Genomic DNA, 23,738 nt, shown 5'->3' with positions numbered 1-23,738 from the left:
GCAAAAGTGGTAGTTATAACTCCAACATCTCTCGAGAGCCATTGAAGTGTTTCTGATGCGGAAGACCCTACATGATCCGAAATTGTCCATAGCCAACTGCCACGAGTGGTCACTACGGGAAGATGGGGCATCAGACTAGTGCTTGTTGATTTACACCTCAAGGGAGCTGAAGTGTTAGTGGAAGCAATAAACCAATATCTAAGAGCAGTGGTGGATCGAAGTCTAATGTGCAAGGAAAGGTGTTTGCCATGATTGGCTCTGAAGCAGCAAAGTCAGATAACCTCATCCAAGATAAATGTATTTTGAAGGAAAAACTTGTAGATGTTCTTTTCATTTCTTGTGCTACTCATTCGTTTATCTCCTTGGATTGTGTGCATTGCCTTGAATTGCCTGTCTCTGTTCTTCCATACGATATTATAGTATCCACCCTACAGATAAGCCTATAATAACCTCGCACATATGTGTGGGTTGTTCTGTGATATTTCATGGTAGAAATTTCTTAATAGATTTGATTTGTCTATCCTTTTCTCATTGGACAATATGTTAGGAATGGATCAGTTGTCGTCTAATCATGTCCTTCTTGATTGTAAAGAGAAAAAACGTTAATTTTTGGTAATAGTGTGCTAAGAAGTCCTAAACTCCTATGTGAGGGTGACTTAAGAAACATGTTCAATGTCAAGGCCTTTATGGCTATTTTCTGCTGAGACAGAAAGAATTGCGAAGGTGGAACATATATTGGTGGTGAATGAATTCTTAGAAGTCTTTCCAGAGGATGTAACTAAACTGCCACAGGAGAGAGAGATTGAATTCACGATCGACCTTATACTAGGAGCAAGCCCAGTCTGCATTGCACCTTATTGGATGTCACCAATTGAGTTGGCCGAAGTAAAGAAGCAAGTTAAAGACTTGTTAGAGAAACAATTTGTGAGACCGAGCCTACCACTATGGGGAGCTCCTGCACTCTTAATGAAGAAGAAGGATGGAAGCATGGGGATGTGTATTGACTATCGTCAATTGAACAAAGTCACAATTAAGAACAAGTATCCTCTCCTCAGAATAGATGACTTGACGGACCAACTGAGAGGAGTCTCAATATTCTTAAAGATTGATCTGCGACGGGATACCATCAAATTTGAGTGAAGAATGAGGATATTCCAAAAACTGCGTTCAGGACTCGTTATGAACATTAAGAGTACCTAGTTATGCCATTTGGTGTGATTAATGCTCCGGCTGTATTCATGGATTACATGAATCAAATCTTTTATCAATATCTAGACCAGTTCGTGGTGATATTCATAGATGATATCTTGATCTACTAGAAGAGCATGAAGAACATGCTGAGCATCTGAGGATTTTCTTATAGATTCTGAGCGAGAGACAGTTATATGTGAAGTTTTTAAAATATAAATTCTGGTTATCGCAAATACAATTTCTGGGACGCGTCGTATCACGCGAAGGAATTATGGTTGATCCAGCTAAGGTTAAAGTGGTGTCTCAATGGTAAAGACCTACTACTCCAATGAAAGTTCGAAGTTTCTTAAAGTTGGCAGGCTATTACAGAAAGTTTATTGAGGAATTTTCTAAGATAACCTTACCTTTGATGAAGCCGACGCGAAAAAGGAAGGATTTTGACTGGAATGAAGAATGTGAGACAAGTTTCCATAAGTTGAAAGAGAAATTAACATCTGCACTTGTGTTAATTTTGTCCGATCCTGGTAGGAACTTCGAAATATACTATGATGCATCAGGACAAGGTCTTGGATGTGTTTTGATGCAAGATGAGAGAATAGTGGCGTATGCGTCTAGGCAATTATGACCTCACGAGATCAATTATCTCACGCATGATTTGGAATTGGCAGCAGTGGTCTCTGCATTGAAGATCTGGAGACATTATCTCTTTAGAGCAAGATTTGAAGTCTTTAGCGACCACAAAAGTTTAAAGTATCTATTCAACCAAAAAAAGCTAAATATGCAACAACGGAGATGGATGAAATTTCTGAAAGATTACGATTTCACACTATCTTACCATTCGAGAAAAATGAATGTGGTTGCGAATGCATTAAGTAGGATGTCTTTGCATATCTCGGCAATGATGGTGGAGGAATGGAAGCTGATTGAAGAATTCAGAGATCTGAACTTAGCAGTAGAGCTACAACCTAACAATTTATATCTTGGAACTTTGAAGATCAGTAATGATTTCTTGGCTCAAATTTGATCTATGCAACAAGAAGATCGGTATTTGCAAGAAATGATATGGAAGAAAGATAATGGCAAGAATTTAGAATTTCGTTGCGATTCAAATGGGTTGATAAGATTCAAAGATGGGGTATGTATTCCCCAAAATGAAGAGCTGAAATGGATGATTTTAGAAGAGGCTCATAAGAGTAAGCTAAGTTTCCATTCAGGAGCGACAAAGAACTTTTGGTGGTATGGGATGAAAAAGAAAATAGCAGAGTACGTGACAAAATGTTTAACTTGTCAGAAATAAAAAATGGAGCATCAACGCATGTCAGAGGAGTTACAATAACTAGAAACTTCTGAGTGGAAGTGGGATGACATCTCCATGGATTTCATATCCGGCTTGGCAAAGACCAAGCAGAATCATGATGCAATATGGGTGATCATGGACAGATTGACCAAGACTGCTCATTTTCTTCCAGTCAACATGAAATACAAGATGGAAAGGCTAGCAAAGCTGTATATTAAAGAGATCGTTCGACTACATGGAGTGCCTTCTATCACGACCCCTTTTATAAGGAACCGAGAACATTGTTTCTACGTCACAAACTTATTTGAAATAAAGTATAGAAAATATAATTATGAAATTCTCTTCTCATTCAAAATAAAACAGTGTTTCTTACAACAAATATCCAACAGAACAACATAATATTACATTTGGTTCATAATATTCAAAAATACCCAAAATTATACTACGTAGCTCCCTCTACATGAGGTCTTAAAATATAAGGAAAAAGAACTTAGATGCAATATTACTCGACTTCAGCTTCTATCATTTCTCCACTGGCCCCACAGCCTGTGAAGTAGATGCAACACCTGCTACATCTGCTCACGTACCACCGTACGATCATCGCAGTACACACACACACAACGACATAGAAAGAAATGCAAGGGTGAGCTTACCAAACTTAAAATAAAATCATATATATAGAGCAAAATATTTCTCACAGCAATAATCCCATGCATTTCCAGCCCATCTAATGCACAGCATGAAAACGGTTTCCAACTGGTTTTACAGCCTAAGTAATCCAGAAGGAACCGAGCCGGTCCGGGAGCGACCCATTCCGGTATCTGGATTCAAACAGCACAGCACAGCAGCTCAGCATGAACTTACCGTTACACGTCTACCCACCTAAACATGTAACTCAGCTCTATAATGATGCAAAACATATATCTCAGCATGATGCACACCGCCAAAATTATTTTAACAGCTCAGCTAAGGCAAGTTTAAGATAGATCAGCCAAAATCTCAGCATTTTAAATCAATTAACAGCAGTTACAGTTTAGAAAATAGCTTTTATTCTATAGATCTAACAAAATCATATCAAAACATCTTAAAATAGCATATTAAACCATTCAAAACGTAGTTCATAGGTTAAAGTAAACTCCCCTTACCTCAGAAAGATGATTCACACTAGATCTACCGAATATTACGTGTTTTAATGCAAGATTCACCGAAGATTCGGCTTTAGAACGGAGTTTCTCTTCAAATCCTTCAGAATAGACGTAGGATCTCAGATCTGGCGAGAAATCTAAGTTTAGGAAGGTTTAGTATGAGAGAAATGGTAGTTTTTGGCCTTAGAACCTTTGAGAACCTTGGATAGGGGTGAAGAAAAAAAAATTTCGTGTGAAGCCCCCTTTTTATAGAAAATTTTTGAAATTCACTGTTCATCGCCGGAAACACTGTTCAGGGCACTATTCATGCCGGAAAATACTGTGCACGCGTACTGTACACGCACTGTATGCGTATGTGACGTCAGCCATGACGTCATGATGATGTCACTGATGACGTCAGCAGTCACTGTACATACACGGTTTTCACTGTTCATACACGGTTTGTATGCGGTTTGCACTGTTCATAGGCGGTTTTACTGTTCATCCGACACTGTTCATACGGTACTGTTCACTTTTTTTTTTATTATAAATAATTTCAAACTCTATCTAAATCTATTCCAATACCAATTAATCCTTCAATTAACATTGAACAAGTATAAAATATTATAGATTACTCAATAATAAATCTCTAGCCTGACACCTTCAAACATCGTGTCTGATCAAGATCCGAGATTTACTTCCAAATTTTGGGAGAGTTTGTAAAGATTATTGGGAACTAAGTTTTCATCATATCATCCTTAGACCATGGACAAACGGAACAAACCATCCAAACCTTGGAAGATTTGTTACGAGCTTGCGTGATGGAGCAACAAGGAACTTAGGAGGAGTGTCTACTCTTGGTAGAGTTTACTTATAACAATAGCTATCATGTTAGCATCGGGATGGCACCGTATGAGGTATTGTATGGAAGAAAATGCATAACACCATTATGTTGGTACGAGTCTGGAGAAGTGGTTCTATATGCACCCGACTTAGTTCAAAGGCAGAACAATCAGATCAAGATGATCAAGGAGAAAATCAAACTATCTCCCAAATTTATTGGACCATTCCAAATCTTGAGTAGAATAGGTCCTGTAGCATATCAAATCACATTTCCTCCAATAGCATATCATGTAATCATAGCATATCTTATGATGTATTTCCCGTAAAGATTGCCGATCGACAAGTTAAACAGTTATGAGGCAAAGAAATATCTCTAGTAAAAGTGATATGGAGTGCAAATGATGAAAGAGATACCACTTAGAAACCTGAGGACCAAATGAAGGAATCATACCCTTATCTCTTTTTGAATCAGTGAATTTTGGGGGCAAAATTCTTAAAAAGGTTAGAGAATTGTAACAGCCTCTTTTCATTATTTAGAAAATTATGTTTTGATTAATTTAATTAGTATTAAGATGTGTTAGGATTATATTATGGAGAGTATTAGAAGAGGTTGGTGCAGGAAATCTCGCTTAAGCGAGATTGAACGCCCACAAATGTCTTATTTCAGAGCAATCTCGCTTAAGCGAGATAGGATAGAATCTGCCCAACTGTCACCTTGCCCAGGTGAGAGTGATCTAGTTCAGACGAGATGAAGATCTCACCCAGGCAAGCTGTGTTGCTCAGGCAAGAACTCACAAGATAAATCTCGCTTTCTCTGGTCACTGTCTCGGTGAGGCAAGATGGAGCTTGCTCAAGCAAGCATATCTGAAAAATATTGGAAAAATCATTGTCTGCATATCTCGCTCAGGCGACAAACCTGTCGCTCAGCGAGATGTTCCTTGCTCAAGCCAGAGTGCGTGGGGCTAAGGGGTATTTAAAAGATTTCCAGCATGGAAAATTCACTTTGCTTTCAAAACCTTCGTTCTTCTATCATTTTCTCTGAACTCTCTCTTCCCATATCACAAACAAAAAGCCTTAAAAACTTCAAAACATCACCGAATTCAAGCTCAAACTTCGACTCTACGGAATCGTCGGTGAGTAACTTAGAGTTCAGACCCTTCATTTTCACTTCTATCTTCTCTATTTTCTCTTTACTCAACGAATACTCTTTTCTATAAGGTGTAGAACTACCTTGGTCCGTGAACCATCTTTTTTTTGCTTCTCATCACCAAAACTAGTTTTCTAAGGTAAGGAGAGCTCTATCTTATTATTAAAAATTGTTGTGTTTGTATTTATGAAAATATTTGATTTGAGTATGTGTTGGATGATAACATGTTTTTGTTATGTTTTGTGGTGTTTGATGAAATATATGACTCTTATTTTGAGTATATGTATATGTATGCATGTTATGAATTGAGTCCAAGTGTGACCTACTCTCAGCAATAATTGATTGATTATATGAGGTATTAATGAATTAGAGTGAAATATAGAGAAATGAGATAGAGAATATGAAAAGAGAAATGAAATGAGAAAAGGACATGATAAGGACGGGTATAGATAGTTGAGAGGTATACTGGAAGTATGAAAGATGGAGAAGACTGAAAAGTTTTGGAGAAATGAGGGTGGTGGATGTTCCTCTTGAATTATGCAAGACAAATAAAAGTAGGAGTACTACAGGCCTAACACTTGTTTCTTGATTAATACTCTTGATCATGCTTTTACTAAAAGGGACCAGGTCGGCAAACGTTGTATCTATGTAGCTATGGTTATCTAGCAATTATCTATGCTAAGGAAGACCTTGAGGGATCCCAGGGGCAGTGAAAGTGAGAACTGAAAGTGTTAGTAGTAATTGACCTAAGTTGAATAAATTAGATGATTAATGATTTTGTTATATGATGCTTGCATGATTTCTTTATCTATATCATTGAATTATTTGTGAATATATGCTTAATAATAAAAATAGAGACTCATCCTTATGTAAACATTTCAAGGAACCAAGATGACAGCACCTATCGAGAGAATTAGGCTTGTAGATAGTTCTGTAACTGATAGACTAAATTATGTATTTAATGAGTATTAGAGATTTTGTTTCTTAAGAATTGCTGTATATGTAAATGATGTACCTATTGACATTATTATGATGTAAATGGAATTAGTTTATAACATTCTTTTTGATTTTTTTATAAGTAGAATCTATCATATCCTCTGTGTATATATCTTTCCTAGCACCGTGAGGATCCCAGCAGCATTGACCTACCTGTTTACGTACTATGACCACGATCATCTTGGGAGACTATCTTGATGGACATTTGAGCGGATTATAGGTACCCAAGTTATTGCAAACTCTAGTGATTTATATCTCAGATCGGATGATTATCTCGACTCCGTTAATAGTGCGATGATAGAGGGATGGCACGGGGATGACTAATGTCCCTTTGTTCTTGTGATTGATAAGCTGCTCATTAGGACTTGTTTTATTTTGAATCTTATAAATGTTAGAAAAGAGTCCTAATGCATTTTAATGTATTTTAATGAATATTTTGTAAATATTAACATCTTATATATTATAAGCACAATGTATGTTCATGTCATTTAATGTCTCCTCTTAAAATTTTGTTTAACTATTATGGGTTCATCATTCAAAGTTCTTATACGTTTGAGCAAAATAAACCGGATATATTATAATTTCATTTGATATATTCAACCGGTAATAAATTTAACTAAATTTTCATATTTTTCTGAAATCTTTATTCTTATTAAGTTGAATAAAAATAAGGATGTTACACATACAATATTAATTATAACAATTGACCTGAATTAAGGCTAAGGCCAGAGATTCAATGCCCGAGGTCTTTCCTCTCCTGCTTTCACTATTCTATTATATATAGGGCGAGTGACTTCATAACCCCTTCTTCTTATTCTAGTCGTCGTAACTCTCTCTATCTTAGGTGTCGGCATCACACATATCATATAGATTGTGTGTAGTGAGTGAGATTTCCCAAACAAAACATTAGGAACAGAGTTCAAAAAAGAAAAAGAATTGCCTCTCGCTCACACCCTTTCTAGGGGCGAATCATCGGATTGACCACCCTTTCTTTTCTATGACAAAAATAGAACAATGTCTCAAATATTATAAATATAAGATCATGATAAAATATATGAAGAAACTCCCGCTAATCTAAAGCATCAAAGGGACTTTACTACACTCATAGGGTTACATTATTAATGAAAACTTTAACAACTATGACTTTTGTTAAGGGCTTAACAACTATAAGCTCAACAGGGATATGCTCGACACGAGTTTTAAACTCTTGTATTTTCTCTCTCACAAACATATACTTTGTTTCAAAGTCTTTTGTTTGCTTTGAGCTCTTATGATTGAGAGAGAAACTAACCAATGCAGAGTTATCATAATATATAGTTAGAGGCCTAGAGATATTTTCCACAAAATCAAATCTAGAAATAAAGTTTCTCAATCCCATATTGCTTGACATGTAGCCTCATAACAAGTTATATACTCTACTTACATGGTTGATGTAGCTGTAAGAGTGTGTTTGACACTCTTCCAAGAGATAGCTCCTCTACCTAAAACAAACACATAACCTAATGTAATAATCTAGACAACCACAATAATCAAAATCACAACAATCTGTCACCTTAAGATGATTTGAACTCCTGTATGTAAGCGTACAATCTTTGTTATCTTTTAGATACCTCAAAACATGTTTTGTAGCATACCAATGTGTCACACCAGGTTTACTCAAGTATCCTAAATATGTCGACAATAAAAGCAATATCAAAATGTGTAGAAACTTAAGCATACATAAGGCTATCAATAATGAAAGAATAGGAAATTTTCTCCACGTCTACTATTTCACTTTTAGTCTGAGGACAGTGGGCAGTGTAAAATTCTTCACCTCTTAAATTGGTGCATCATAAGGCTTACAAAATTGCACATTTAACTAGTTCAAAATTCTTTTAATATATCTTTATTGAGACAATCCAAGGATACTGTGAGATCTATCACAATAAATCTCACTACCCAAAACAAAAGATGCATCATCAAAAGGATATTATCAACATAAAGAACAATAATAACAAGTTTCTCCCACTATTCTTCAGATAAATGCATTAATCAATTGCATTTTTCTTAAAGCAAAGAGAACTTACAATATGTTCTAATTATTTTTAAAATAGAATTAGACTCAACTTATGTGGTGGTATGAGTAGAACAATGAAATCTAGAACCCCTAGAGTCTACATAATATCTTATAAAGAAACTAATAATTATCTTTGTCAACCATGAAAGATAGTAAGCCTTCTTCATCTTATCAAATTTCTTAAATTTCTTGACTAGTGACACTATTAAAATTTCACAATTTTTTGCGGATTTTTGGCAAAAAAAATATGTCGCTAATGTTTTTGCTAAGGATTTTGTGGTTAACACTACATATCTCAAGAACATTATCTACAATGAACTTTATAGTTACTAGATATATTTTATTAGAATGAGCTCACTTATCATGTTTTTTTTATAATAGCAGCGGAAGATTTAGGTGTGAGAACTTCAGGCTCATTCTCATCAACATTAGAAATGACAAAGAACAATTTAACAAAGTTAATCTAGTCCTCATAATTACTTCCATTAAGCTTTATTAAAGAGTTCATTTGGCAAAACCAAAATTTATACATCAATGAGAGATTTTTGTCGAGCAAACCCAATAGACAAAATAGAAATTATGACAATAACAAAGTTACCTCATGCAATTATAATATTGCCGAAGGATCTGAATTATAGTACAAGAGTTAACTCCCATATTACAAAAGACAATTATATTCTTAAAGTTAATATCGAGAGAATACTAAAAACTTTAAAATATAATTGCTAATTATCAGGAACTATATCAATAACGACAAATCGATAAGGTAGATGCATTATTTAAATAATTCCCAATGTCACAGTAATAACAATAGCTTTCACATAAAAGTATTTTATCGCAACTCGTCCGTGAAGGTGAGCTCATAATTGTAAAAAATATCCCATAACAATATGAAATGGGTTAAAACAACATATAAATATATGTCACAAAATTCTATAATAGCAATATGATATAATCTCAATAATCAATAATATGCACATAATAGAACATAAATTATTTAATTAATCAAATAATATCAAATTGGAAAGTATGTTGAACATGCATAATAGTGTAAGAAATATGTATAAAAAATTTTAGATCAAAATTAGAAGAGTATCCAATGTTTTTAAGCATTTTGTTACCATAGAAAAAAGTTCACAAGATTATTTTTTATTTCCAAAAAATAAATAAAATTTTAGTAATAACTTTTAACTACAAAAAAATTAAAAGAAACTGGGTCTCATTGTTACTATTATTTATATTGGTTACTATAATAAAATAAATTTATATATTTAATTTTAGTATTTATTGCCAATACTATATAGCCAATACCATTCAGACTATAAACATGTATCAAAATATTCATCATAGCAAATGACAATGCAACTATCAATATAATACAATAATTTAATGCAATACAACAACAAAATTACAAAGCCTTTCTCCATCTAGAAGAGGTTTTTGTCAATGACCCGACATTGAAAATATAATTTCAATTTAGACTTAAAATAGAAAAAGGGAAATATCAAAGGAATGCTTTAGTGTAAATTTGAAGTTAAACTTGCATGAAAGAGGACCTTTGTAATCTATATGCATTAACCAGAGCAAACAAATTTATGGTTTAGAATGACAACACTACCTCAAAAGGTAGTAAAACAATATTCTAAAACAATAGCGAACAATCAATTCTAATTTACATTCACTCATTTTGATCCTACTTTATTATTCAAGTGAATACAGAAGAGTAAGACTAATAGAAGATCTCAAGAAACAAAATCCTTATACCAGGCCCCACAAATTTCGTTCTACATGACATTTTGTAACTCTCTATCTCCATATTATCCTATCTTGTGAAAAACTCACAAGAAAGTATCCAAATCCCATCAATTGGAGTAATCAGGAAAGAAAAAATAAGGATTAATTGTGACTAAGCACAAATCACAAATTCACGATGTACAACTAAATTAAATTCAACACTTGAATAAAAAAAATTCAAAAACCAATTTGAAACTCACATAAAAGAGTTGAAAACATAGTTCTTAAACATAAAAATAATAAATTTTGTACTCAACAACACCAAACACATCATCTTAAAACATAAGCATACACAAGATTATGGATTAAAAACTAAAATCAATCAATTTTCCTTTTTTCAATGCTCTATAAAATTCATATAATTTTATTTCAAATTGTAGTCTCTAACATCTTTGATGACTTCATGAAAAAGAGTGGGTAGTTTGAGGTTTTTAATTATTTCTCCCTCAATACTTAATGAAAATTCATGATTTTGGTGTCAAAAGATTTGAAACTTTCTACTTTATAAAAGCCCTAAGGAATTGAAAGTTTTTCACAAACTTATGGATGTGGGGTTTTTCAAATTCAAATTGGGTTCAAAAGTTAGGGTTTATAATTTCAAAACAAAATTCTCCTTGTACTGATCTATTTTACATGATGTTTATGTTAATTTATTCACAATATTACTAATAACAAAAGTTCCAAATCAATTTCAAGAATAATCAAAAAGACTCAAAATCGTAAATTGATTTATTAGAGATCATCACATGTATGAATATATAACAACCATAATATCACTTGACATATCAGAATTAGATAGTCCTTGATATCACTTGAAGGAAAAATGGTTTCTAATTCTCAATATGACAAGTGATAAACAAACACTATAATAAGAGTAGGTATTAGAATTATTCAGAATAGTTGAGATTAATGAGTTAATGACTAAGTGCTTCCTTGATTGATGAGAGAAACCAAAAACAAAGAGAGAACTCTTTCTGTCATCCTTTCAATTTATTTTTTTACTGTCTCAATAGGAGCAACAGTAACTCTGAAGTAGTTAGAAGCAAGAACTTCTCTGGTTAATAATAAGATGAGTTAAGCCTATCCACTATGCCTCAGCCCAATAACAATAACTATAAAACTATATCTACTAATAATAGTAAAGTTATTATAAATAAACCCAATAACAATAATTATTTATAATATAGACTAAACAACATAGTTCAATATTTTAACATTTAATTAATTTAAAATTAAATTAGAATTATAACAAAATTAATTTACATCAGTACACGTATAAAATATCCAACATAGAATTCTTCTCTTTGTCTTTCTTTTCTCCTAATACAAACTCTCAAATAGAAATAATCAATATGTTTATACAGTGACGATATTCTAATTAAAAAATATTATTTTATAATAAAAATAACAAAACAATATATCTAAATAAAAATATTTAATATATTTGTAATATTATTTATTATTATTTTATTTTTTATCTATTATTTTTTTAATTGTTATTATATGTTTGTAATTTATTTTTATTTTTTTAGAGTGTTTTATTATTATTGTACTTGACGACATAATTTTTTTTTATTTCTCTAAAACCATAAAATATAGACGTAAATAATTAAGTTCATATTATTTATTAATTATTTTATTTGAAATTACTAGAAAAATCATCTACTAATAGAAAGACACTAGAAATCATAAAATCATATTCATCTTTTTAACTCATTTATTTTAAGAAATAAAGTTATCTAGACTAAGCACGAGTAGAGAATCTTACTACTTTCTCTAACAGGATAAAATAGATTATTATTTTTAGAATTATATATATTGTTATTTTCAATTTCAAATACTTTAGATAATAAAATATATCAATTTAATTTCATTCCATCCGTACTCATCAATTCCAACATGGAATACATTTGGATTTGTTTATATATATATATATATATATATATATATATAATTTGTTAATCATATCACGTCTTTTTTCAAAAATAAAAATCTAAAATGTATCAATCACTTTTAAAAATTAAAATCTAAAAAACATACTTTTATAATTTAATATTTAGAACAACGGTGATATAAACAATCACTCAAACTAAAGATTTTTATCATACACAAGGGCTGAATTAGTGTAATTGTTTATTTTTTTTTTATCATGTACGGCTCATTTTCTTTGTATCCTAAAGAATTTTTCTTTTTAGTACTGTTGTTTTTCTTTATTTGTACTCTAAGTTTCTTTTTTTGGTTTTAAAAAAAATTGTAATTATTTTTAAAGAGAATTCAATATATTTAAGAAATTAAATTTTTAAAAATAACTTTTTATAAAATAATTATAAAATTTAATTTTTAGAGTAATAATTTTAAAAATTAAGTTTCTGAAAATAAAGTATAGGCATGTAAAAAAAAAAAAAAATTGGATGTCAGACTGCTTGGTTATATATATAATCCTGCTTAGGCTACTTGGAAAAGAAAAAAAAGAAGAAAATAATTAATTTGAGTTATTATCGAAATGCCCATTTGACCACTTACTTGATGCTTATACATTTGCATCTTATTAGTAAATAATAAAAATTATAATAAACACAACAATGGGCATTGTTAGTATTTAGTCCTAATCTTCTCGAGTGTTATATAAAATGTAAAAGTCTATGTATAACCATATTGCTCTTAAGAAAAATGTATTTGAATTCATTCTTAAAATATAATTATTTTTATTTTATGTTAATATGCAAAATCAATTAATAATTCACTTAATGATCTATATATATTGTTGATTTTTGTAACTTCCCTATCCTCAAATATTATATGAATCATATGAATTGTAAGATATTTTTTATAAACATGTTATCTTAAGTTATATGTGATATAAATATTTTCAAAATATAAATTATTATCTCATGTTCTCTGTAATAAAATTTTTAAATATCAAATAATTTTACTTAAAGTTTTAATTCACGTGATAATCTATAATACTAATGTATTATTAATATATTATTACTCCATTTTCTTTAAAATTAAAATCAAGCAACCACAATAATTTTTTAAAAGAATTTCGTGATTTTGAAATTATTGATTGTAAAAAAAATTATGTCAAAATTAAATTAATTTTTTTATAAATTAATTTTTCTTTATTGTAAATATTCTAATTTTTTATTTTATCTTTTTAAAAATTGATTAATAAATCTTTTAAATTATTAAAGATTTAAATAATTAACCTAGTCGATGTATGTTCTAAAACCTTTCTCGCTCATAATTAACTCTTAGAATCTAGTATGTTTTCCTTCAAATAAAAATTGTGTTGCTCTTTTTTTTTTTCCGGTGCTAATAAACATTAAATGGTAAAGTAATTTTGACAAAAATCGTTTTCAAATTCGTATTAGTACATGATGAAATTATCTTAACATATATAAGTAGATTATTTTTCATTTTTTAAAATTTGGTCTGTCGTTTATAATTTTTTTTTAAAGGATCAACACTTAACCTCTTTATTATAAATAAAATTTTATTTTTAAACAAGTGAAACATTTTTGGAGCTATTTCTTTTTTACAATTTTTCACTTATATATTTTTAGATTAAAATTGTCTAAAAATGATGTTAATTAATTTTTGAAAAAATAATATTGATTATTGATATTTAATTACTTTTCTGACACTATAAGCTAAAAAGGTTGTTTTAAATAAATTATATTATAAAATTATTTAATTTTATTAAATCTTTATCATTTGAACACATACTATTTCTAGTTATAGAGTTGTGTTCTTCATTATTTGTATATGATTTTTTTTTATCTATTTTATATGAGCTTTTATATGCTTATTTTATTAAATCTTTATCATTTAAACACACATTTTATTAAAAACTTTCTAGAATTTTCTTCAAAAATTTCACTTATTGGTTAGCAAAGAGAGAGAAAGACCCTTTTCTTATCTGCGAGAGTTTGTCTAACCCTTTCTCCCCCATTCTTCTATAGTGCCATCTCGAAAAAAAGAAAATCCTTATCCATGGCTTCATTAAGGGTTTTAGAGGGCTCTCGCCTTCTGACTCTTAGAGACAACATTGAGATATCTTTGGTGCGATTAGAAGCTGAGAAACGTTCTAAGGACGAAGCTAATATTAGGATCCAAATTTCAAAGAAGGTTAAAACAACAGCCTTGGATTCTCTGAAGGATTTGTTTCAAAATATGCAAGAAGATCTGGAATCTATTATGCTAATTAACTAGGTTCTTTCTAATCCTATCTCCCTTCATGCATGTTCTATAGAGACAAAGTTCTTGCAATAAAAGATATAAATATGGAATTAGGAAATTAGAAAATACTTAGATCTATGTTAGAAGACTTTAACATCCTTTGAGAGGATGAGGTGGATGCCTCATATGCTAGTATGGTTCAAAACCTTTGCCCTAAGATCAAAAGATCGCTTGAGGATTATGAGCAATGGTGCTCGCTATGGAAGTTTACCCTAATAGTAAAACTTTTAGATAAATCTACTAGTTTAATTTTTTTAACAAGAAACGGGAAACTTTGTAGGGGGGAAATGATGATCTTAAAGTTTTAGATCTAAATAATGATTTCTATTTGGTGAAATTTAAAAATCTAGAGGATTATAAATATGCCCTGTTTGAAGGATCCTGGTTAATCTTGGACCACTATATTCTGGTGCAAAGGTGGAAACCCCATGTTTAGATGTAGAGACTATAACCTAAAAAGAAAATTTGGTCCTTGGATGTTAGCTAAGAAACCCCTAAAAAACAAATCTGGTCCATCTAGGAATATTAGCCCCAATGTCTTTAATGGAAAAGGCAAGGATATCCAATCTTACTCCAGATTTGATGTATTAGGTGATAATGAGCCTAAAGAGGAGTAGGATTTGCCTAATGAACATGAGAATATAATATAGACCAGACTATGAATAGTAAAGAGGAAATGAATAGGGGTAATCCTTATAAGTTGAAACCTTTAGGAAAAAATGGCCCAAAACCCTTTAATCCTAAAATGATAGTCCAACCTAAACAAAATATAACATTAACCAAAGTGAATGATGAGTGTAGGGAGAATTCTCAAATGCAAAAACAAAACACCCTTCATTTTGAAGAAAACTGCAATGAAGTATCTAGGAATAGGAATAGAGAGATCCTTTTGCTTAATGTAGAATATGCAAAAGGCCATAGCCCAAAACTACTCTAAAAAGGGTTTAATTCATAATCTCCTAAGGGTTGATCTTGGAAAGAATTAGATTTGTTATGATCCTTTTTTATAAAGGACTGATGAACATGTATTACTGCTCGCAGAATTGATTTATTTATAAAATAAAATAATTATAAGGCAGAAGGCAAAAGGAAAATTTCTACAAATTTAATTTTGACATTCAATGTGATGACAAAATCACAAAATCTTTTCCATACAATCCAAAAATTATGTAAGCATATACATATTTACAGCAGTTGTTCTACATAGAGCTCAAAATACAAATCCACAAATTATTAGTATGCTGCTCTAAAGGTTTAAATAAAGTTTTTTTTGTTTGATTAATGCACTAATTTGAAATCTTAAAATTTAGAGTTTTTGTCCTTGCTTAAAAGTTAATAGTTAAGATGAAAAAAATTGAAATTTGGCCATGTATAAATTTGACCTAGAACTATTACATAAACATAATATTATTTAGAAACGAATAAAAATATTCAATTATTACTACTACTTAGGCTAGTGTTTCCGAAGCAAAGTGAGTAAATAAAGTTTCCATTTGTAATACAAACAGAACTATAGTGTCTATTTGTTTAAAATTCTGAATCAAGTTTATACGGTTTCTAACCTACAAAACCACTTTCAAAGCCTTCGTTTTTTAAACAAGCTCTTTTTAAAGTGCATAAAGGAAGTTTAAAAGTGATGTGTGTTTGTCTATTTGAAGAAATTATAGGATAATGAAAATTTGAGACTTAATTAATGCCGATAATTTCGTGACTTAAAGCAAATTTATTCCTACGATTATTTTTAATAAAAAATTAATAAAAAGTAGCAATTATGTTATATATATAAAATTTTATATAATTTAAATATTTGTAGTCTAATTATGTTATTTAAAATTTAATATCTATTTATATTTTAATTTTATAAAGCTAATTTACTAAATAAATTTTTTTAAATTAATAATTAAATTGATTAAATTCACCTAAGTATCCAAATTAAATACACACTGTCAGCGGATTTATATATATATATTAGACTTAACTCATGCCTACGATTTTTTTTAACAAAAAACAATTTTGTTCTACAATTATTTTTTATAAGAAATTTAATAAAAAAAATATATAGAATAATGAACATTTTAAAGGTAACAAACATTATTTTCACAGAGAACGATTATTATACTAAATATTAATTCTTACTCACTCAAGATTAATAAGCAATAGAAAAAGGCCATTAAAGATGCCATATGTTAATTGATAGATGTTCAATTACGTAAGATATACTTCTACAAAGACCAACGATTTTACTTTATGCATGCATGATTAGAACGAAATGGAAAGAGGATAGTAATATACAAGGAATAATTATCTTTTTCATTTGCCAAGTCTCTTTTACTTTTCACTTTGTAGTGTTTCACGTTTTAATTTGTCGTCGCAGGAAAGAACCGAGAACATGCCCACTCAGCCGTACAATTGTGATTATAAATCCTGCCATGGAGTTCACACCCTTCACAAGCAAAAGAGAAAAAACTATCTCACAGTCTTCCAGCGTTGTTTTGCGATATGTTCTTAATTAGCAAAATTAAAATGAGCACTTATTTTCTCTTAATCTTTTATGCTCTTCTGCTTCTTTTATTGCATACCTCAGAGTCTTCTCTTGAAGTAAAGTGCATAGAGAGGGAGAAACAAGCACTCCTCAACTTCAAACGAGGCCTCCATGATCCTTCTGGCATTCTCTCTACATGGAAAGATGATGATTCCAATGGAGACTGTTGCATATGGAAAGGCATTGAATGCAACAATGAAACAGGTCATGTTCACACGCTTGATATTCATGGTCATGATGATATTCAATACTTGAAAGGTACAATTAACATCACTTCATTGATTGACTTGCAATACATTGAACATTTCGACCTCAGCTATAATGATTTCCGTGACCAAATCACAAAAGACATTGGCTCCCTCAATAACTTAAGATATCTCAATCTATCATATTCTGGTTTTGTTGGGAGGCTTCCTCTTGAACTAGGAAACCTCTCACAGTTGGAATATCTTGATCTTAAAGTAAATTCTCTTGTTGCCGCAATCCCTTCTCAACTCGGAAAACTCACAAGTTTACGATATCTAGATCTAAGTGACAATTATTTTGATGGAGAAATCCGATATCAGTTTCAAAATCTTTCACTATTGCAATATCTTGATCTTCAAGAAAATTCTCTTGTTGGAGCAATCCCTTCTCAACTAGGGAAACTCACAAGTTTACGATATCTAGATCTAAGTGGCAATTATTTTGATGGAGAAATCCCATATCAGTTTCAAAATCTTTCACTGTTGCAATATCTTGATCTTAACGGAAATTCTCTTGTTGGAGCAATCCCTTTTCAAATTGGGAATCTTCCAGTCCTGCATACTCTTGGACTTGGTGGCAATTTTGATCTTAACGATGCAAAGTGGTTGTCTGCTCTCTCTTCTTTAACAACTCTTGACCTGAGTTCATTGCATAATCTTGGTTCCTCTTATCACTGGGTACAAACGATGAGTAAACTCATTCCAAACCTGAGAGAGTTGAGGCTATCTGACTGTGGTCTTTCAGATGATAATGTTTCATCTTTGTTTCATTCTCATTCCAACTTTTCCACTACTCTTACCATCCTTGACCTCTCTTCTAATATGCTGACATCGTCAACACTTCAGTTATTGTTTAACATTCCATCTCTTATGAGCCTTCGCCTCTCTTTTAATAATCTGACATCATCAATATTTCATGGTAACTTCAACTTCAGCTCCAAATTAAAAGAGTTGTATCTAACAAACTGCAGTCTTATGGATGGAAGTTTTCTCGTGTCATCCGATGCCATTATCAATTCTTCATCTTCTCTTGTCACACTTGAACTCTCCTTGAATCTGTTGAAATCGTCGGCTGTATTTCATTGGCTTTTTAACTGCACCACCAATCTTCGTACACTTATCTTTATGAGAACTTGTTAGAAGGTCCCATTCCAGATGGATTTGGGAGAGTAATGAACTCTCTTGAAGTTCTCTGGCTATCTTCTAACAAACTTCAAGGAGAGGTTCCATCTTTCTTTGGGAACATGTGCGCATTGCGGACATTATCCCTCTCAGGTAACAACTTGAGTGGAGAAATGTCAAGCTTCATTCAAAACTCTTCATGGTGCAATAGACACCTATTTCAGAGTTTGGATTTATCTAATAACAGGATTACAGGCATGCTACCTAAAAACATTGGATTGTTGTATGAGTTGGTGGATCTGAACATGGCGGGGAATTCTTTGGAAGGTGACGTCACTGAGTCACATCTCACTAATTTCTCCAAATTAAAATGGTTGGATTTGTCGTACAATTCACTGTCTCTAAAATTTGGCTCTAGCTGGGTCCCTCCTTTCCAATTAAACAGCTTGAGACTAGCATCTTGCAAGTTGGGTACGAGTTTTCCCAGTTGGCTCAAGACTCAAAGTTCCTTATCATCGTTGGATATTTCTGATGCCGGGCTTCGTGACTCCGTGCCAGACTGGCTTTGGAACAACTCACCATATATGGGACAATTGAATATGTCTTACAACAATCTAACAGGTACAATTCCAAATTCCCCATTCAAGCTTCCTTCTAGACCGTCCATAATTCTGAATTCAAATAATTTTGAGGGTGGAGTTCCATCTTTTTTTAAACAAGCATCGGAGCTGAAGCTTTCCGAAAATAAATTTTCAGATTTATTTTCATTTTTATGTGACAAAAGCGTTGCTGCAAACTTGGGCATGTTGGATATATCAAACAATCAAATTAAGGGACAATTGCCAGATTGTTGGAAATCCGTCCGATCATTATTGTTTCTTGATTTAAAAAATAATAATTTGTCAGGAAAGATTCCAACTTCGATGGGCACCCTTGTTAAATTGGAAGCTTTGGTTTTACGGAACAATAGTTTATCAGGTGAATTTCCTTCCTCTTTGAAAAATTGTGGCAATTTAATGTTGTTGGATGTCAGTGAGAATTCGTTGTCTGGTCCAATTCCATCATGGATAGGTGAAAATATGCAGCAATTGATAGTCTTGAGCATGCGAGAGAATCGCTTCTCTGGAAACCTTCCCATTCATCTCTGTTATTTAAGGCACATTCAACTGTTGGACCTTTCCATGAATAACTTATCAAAAGGAATTCCAAAGTGCTTAAATAATTTTACTGCAATGTCTAGACAGAGCATCAACCAAAGCGAAACTCTATCTCAGCTATACTGGTGGTGGTACAATGGAACGAACTCTGAAATTTATGGTACTTTGAGGATTGGTGATTACACGCTGAACATAACATTGATGTGGAAAGGTGTGGAATGTGGGTTCAAGAATCCAGAGTTGAGTTTAAAGACCATTGATCTCTCGAGTAATAATTTAACAGGTGAAATACCAAAGGAGATTGGATATTTACTTGGGTTAGTTTCCTTGAATTTATCAAGAAACAATCTGAGTGGAGAAATTCCTTCTGGGATTGGCAATTTAAGCTCACTAGAATTTATTGATTTGTCAAGAAATCATTTATCTGGTGAAATTCCTTCTACTCTTTCAAAAATTGATCGTTTAACGAGGCTAGACGTGTCACATAATTCCCTGCATGGAAGAATCCCTCTGGGAAGACAGTTGCAGACATTTGATGCCTCTAATTTTGAAGAAAATAGTGATCTTTGTGGTGCACCGCTTCCCAAAATTTGTCCAGGAGATGAGACCACACTAAAGCCTCATGGATCAACAAATCCTAGTGAAAATCAAGATGACAATTCACTTTTCTATGGCACGTTTTATATGAGCTTGGGATTGGGATTCTTCACAGGCTTTTGGGGCTTATTAGGACCAATACTGTTCTCCCAACCTTGGAAAAAATGTTACATCAGATTTTTGAACAAAGTCACTGACTATATGTAATGATAGTAACCAATTGGGAAAAGTGTCCCTTTGGATCTCAAAGCCTAGCAGGTATGTAATACTAATTGCTTCTGGTATTTAATTTGGCAATTTTTTTAATTTAAATATATTTTCATCCTTATATTTTCATCCTTGGAAAAATTAATATAAAACGATTTCTGAATAGTTTGTTATCACTAAAAACTAAAAGTATTGATTTAAACTAAGTGCTTTCCATAATTGAAATATTGAAATCTGAATATTATTTATTTAGTTCAGTTAAACTAAGATGTTAAATGATGGTTTTTTATATAATTTTTAATTGTTCTCATAGAAACTTTTAAACTTGGATATTTCAAGATGGTCCCCTTTTATGTTATTTTTAAAATAAAAATATATTATCTGTTGTTTTAATATTTTAAAAAAACATATATTAAAATTAAAATTAACAAATAATATATTGTAAAATAACATAACATATAATAAAAAAAAGCATATATTATATATCTTAATTTATGTTAATTTCAAAAGAAATTGAGAAAATAAAATAAAAAATTCTAAAAAAGTGTAGTGAGTTAAATTTTAACTTTCAGAACTATATGTTAATTGATACATTTTTCGTTTCTTTTATGTAATAACTAAAATCCTGTTTCTAATCTGTTTCTCCACCATTGATGTTTGTATGTCAGAAAATCTGTAGTTCTATTGCTTAGTTAAGCACTTATGATATGGGAGGAAAGCATCAATAACTTTTGCTGGAAATTGAAGATCTGAATTATCATTAGTTGAATAAATGGCTAGCAAAATCACTATTTCATGAAAGTAATGATTTGATAGTGTTTTCTTGTGTAACCTATTTGTAAGTTTTCTCTTTTAATTCTGCTCAAGTCCCCCGTTGAATAATCGTACACCATATATCAATAGCATAGTAATAATGCATTTACGTGCAATTTAAAAACCCCCCAAATAATGCTTATTGTTACCCATACGTTAAAAAACCCTGTTAATATTATTACTTTTTATTTATATCTTCAACTTCGACCAAATCTTCACATACGAAAGGAGTAATTAGGTAGACTTAGGTTGTTTAAATTGGAATAAAAAGGATATATTACCTATAATATCATTTGGACTTAGTTTTTACATTTAAATGCATTAAAAGTCAAATAATTTTCTATCTCTTTTGTACAAGATTATCAACTCTACACTGTTATCTTTAAAAAACTTCTTTGTCTAGATATGTTCTCTGTCACGACCCCAAGGCAGGGTCATAAACATAACCCGTTAAATCTCAGCAAAAACACAGTAAATCACCCTAATTGGATGTTCATGAACAGTCATCAAAAGAAATCAACATGCATTATTTGAAAATCATCCTTAACCATATAAGTATTACAAAATATGACTTAGTTGTCAATACAAATATTGATTACAACAAAAAATTAATACATGAGAAAAATCATAATGTATCCTAATGCCTAGTCCTCCGCATCTCCATCAGCTACTCCGGTCAGCCTGGGAAGCCGAAGCCTCACCTGCCTGATCTGCTCACGTACCAAAGTACGGTCATCGCAGCACAACATTACAACAACAACAATTGCAAGGGTGAGCTTACAAAAAAAAAAAAACAACATATCAAAATAGGGTAATCTAAGCAAACAGCAAGAAACAGCAAATGTAGCCCATGCAGCCCAGCCCAGCTCATGCTCATGCAGTAATGAGAAACAGTACCCATCTGGCCCTTAACAGCATATTTAGTGGGTCCAGAGGAACTGTGCTGGTCCGGGAGCAACCTATTCCAGTATTTGGATCCAGATAGTACAACTCAGTTTTCTAAAGCCACATGACTACCACCTAGCATGTGACACAGTGCCTATCATGACAGCCCTATTCAGCTCTAGAATGATGCAGCAACCAGCATATTAATAATTTCAGCAATAGTAATTATATAATAGCTCAGCTAATTTAGCAATTTTCAGCAAGTACAACATTATTAACTCAGCAAACAGCCCAACAATTTACTACGCGTCATATTTAGCATATTAGGTCATCCTCCCTAGGGTTTTCACAACATACAACCACAATACTCTAACATTCAGCTATCAAATTACTTCTCCTAGAGTTCAACAACAATCAATCACATCAACACAACAATTTTATTCCAAAACGCAACTCTAACTCTCTCTCAACACCTCTCATCACTCCCAAATCATCAAAATGACCTAGGGCAAGCTCCCCTTACCTCAATCCGGTGTTTTTCAAGGTGCTCTTGGTTAAACAAGTCTAAAATCCGCAAGAACTTCCCTACAAACGCAGCCAAGCTCAGAAAATCGAGTGTGGATTGGAGAAATTCAAGAAATCCCAAAAAGGAAACTATAGAACTTACCAAAAATGACTTCAATCGCTCCCTTCGGCCTAGAATCACACAAGAGATTGGGGTTTTCTAGTGATTTGGGGCAGAAATCAACCGAAAAGGCAAAGGGAAGAAGAGAGAGGTTGAGGGTTTTGAAAATACCCACGCGCAGCTCTCCATGAACCCTTAAATACAGTCTGAAACGTGACGCTCTAGCTACAGCGACAAATTCTCAGAAGAAACTGCACTCTGGTGTCTGCAGAATCTCGTTACAGCGAGACTGTACCCAGAAATGCAGCCCAGACTGTCGCTCTCTCGCTACAGTGAGAAGGCGACAGTCGCATGCCTTTCTCCCTGGGACCTCTCGCTACAGCGAGAATCCCCTCACTGCAGCGACACACCCTCTCGCCACAGCAAAAAACTCAGAAGAAACTGCACTCTGGTTTCTACAGAATCTCGCTACAGCGAGACTGCACCCAGAAATGCAGCCTAAACTGTCGCTCTCTCGCTACAGCGAGAAAGCCCTGCACCAGAACTTATGCTACTCATCTCATACCAAATTCAGTCACTACCCAATATATATATATATATATATATATATATATATATATATACATATACATCCACATCAGCTCAACACACAGCACATTCAATTATAATTCAACAATTAATGCAATAAGACAAGATAAACACATTTATTCATGGCAAGCATTATACTCAAGTCTTATCATTCTCAACACATACAACCCAAGGCATTACATTCTCTTTTGTGATTATGATACCCCTTCAGGGTCTCATAATCATAGTGGGGGCCTCAATCCACCTACTTATACATTTATATCCTTA

At 32.1% G+C, this 23,738-nt stretch overlaps 1 protein-coding gene across 1 annotated transcript; it reads left to right on the top strand.

Annotated features, from left to right (window-relative positions):
* The first annotated feature begins 1,519 nt into the window (after window positions 1-1,519).
* LOC113866609 (receptor-like protein EIX2) lies at window positions 1,520-20,560 on the top strand. Its single transcript, XM_027501425.1, has 3 exons — window positions 1,520-1,754; window positions 17,275-18,551; window positions 18,608-20,560. Exons 1-3 carry the CDS (start codon window positions 1,520-1,522, stop codon window positions 20,558-20,560), a joined length of 3,465 nt encoding a protein of 1,154 aa, XP_027357226.1.
* The last annotated feature ends 3,178 nt before the right edge of the window (window positions 20,561-23,738 follow it).

The sequence above is a fragment of the Abrus precatorius genome, unplaced genomic scaffold, assembly GCF_003935025.1.
Source record: "Abrus precatorius isolate BTA unplaced genomic scaffold, Abrus_2018 Scaffold5, whole genome shotgun sequence".
Taxonomy (NCBI): domain Eukaryota; kingdom Viridiplantae; phylum Streptophyta; class Magnoliopsida; order Fabales; family Fabaceae; genus Abrus; species Abrus precatorius.
The sequence above is the reverse complement of the archived record's forward strand: the minus strand, read 5'-3'. Positions and strand labels throughout refer to the sequence as shown.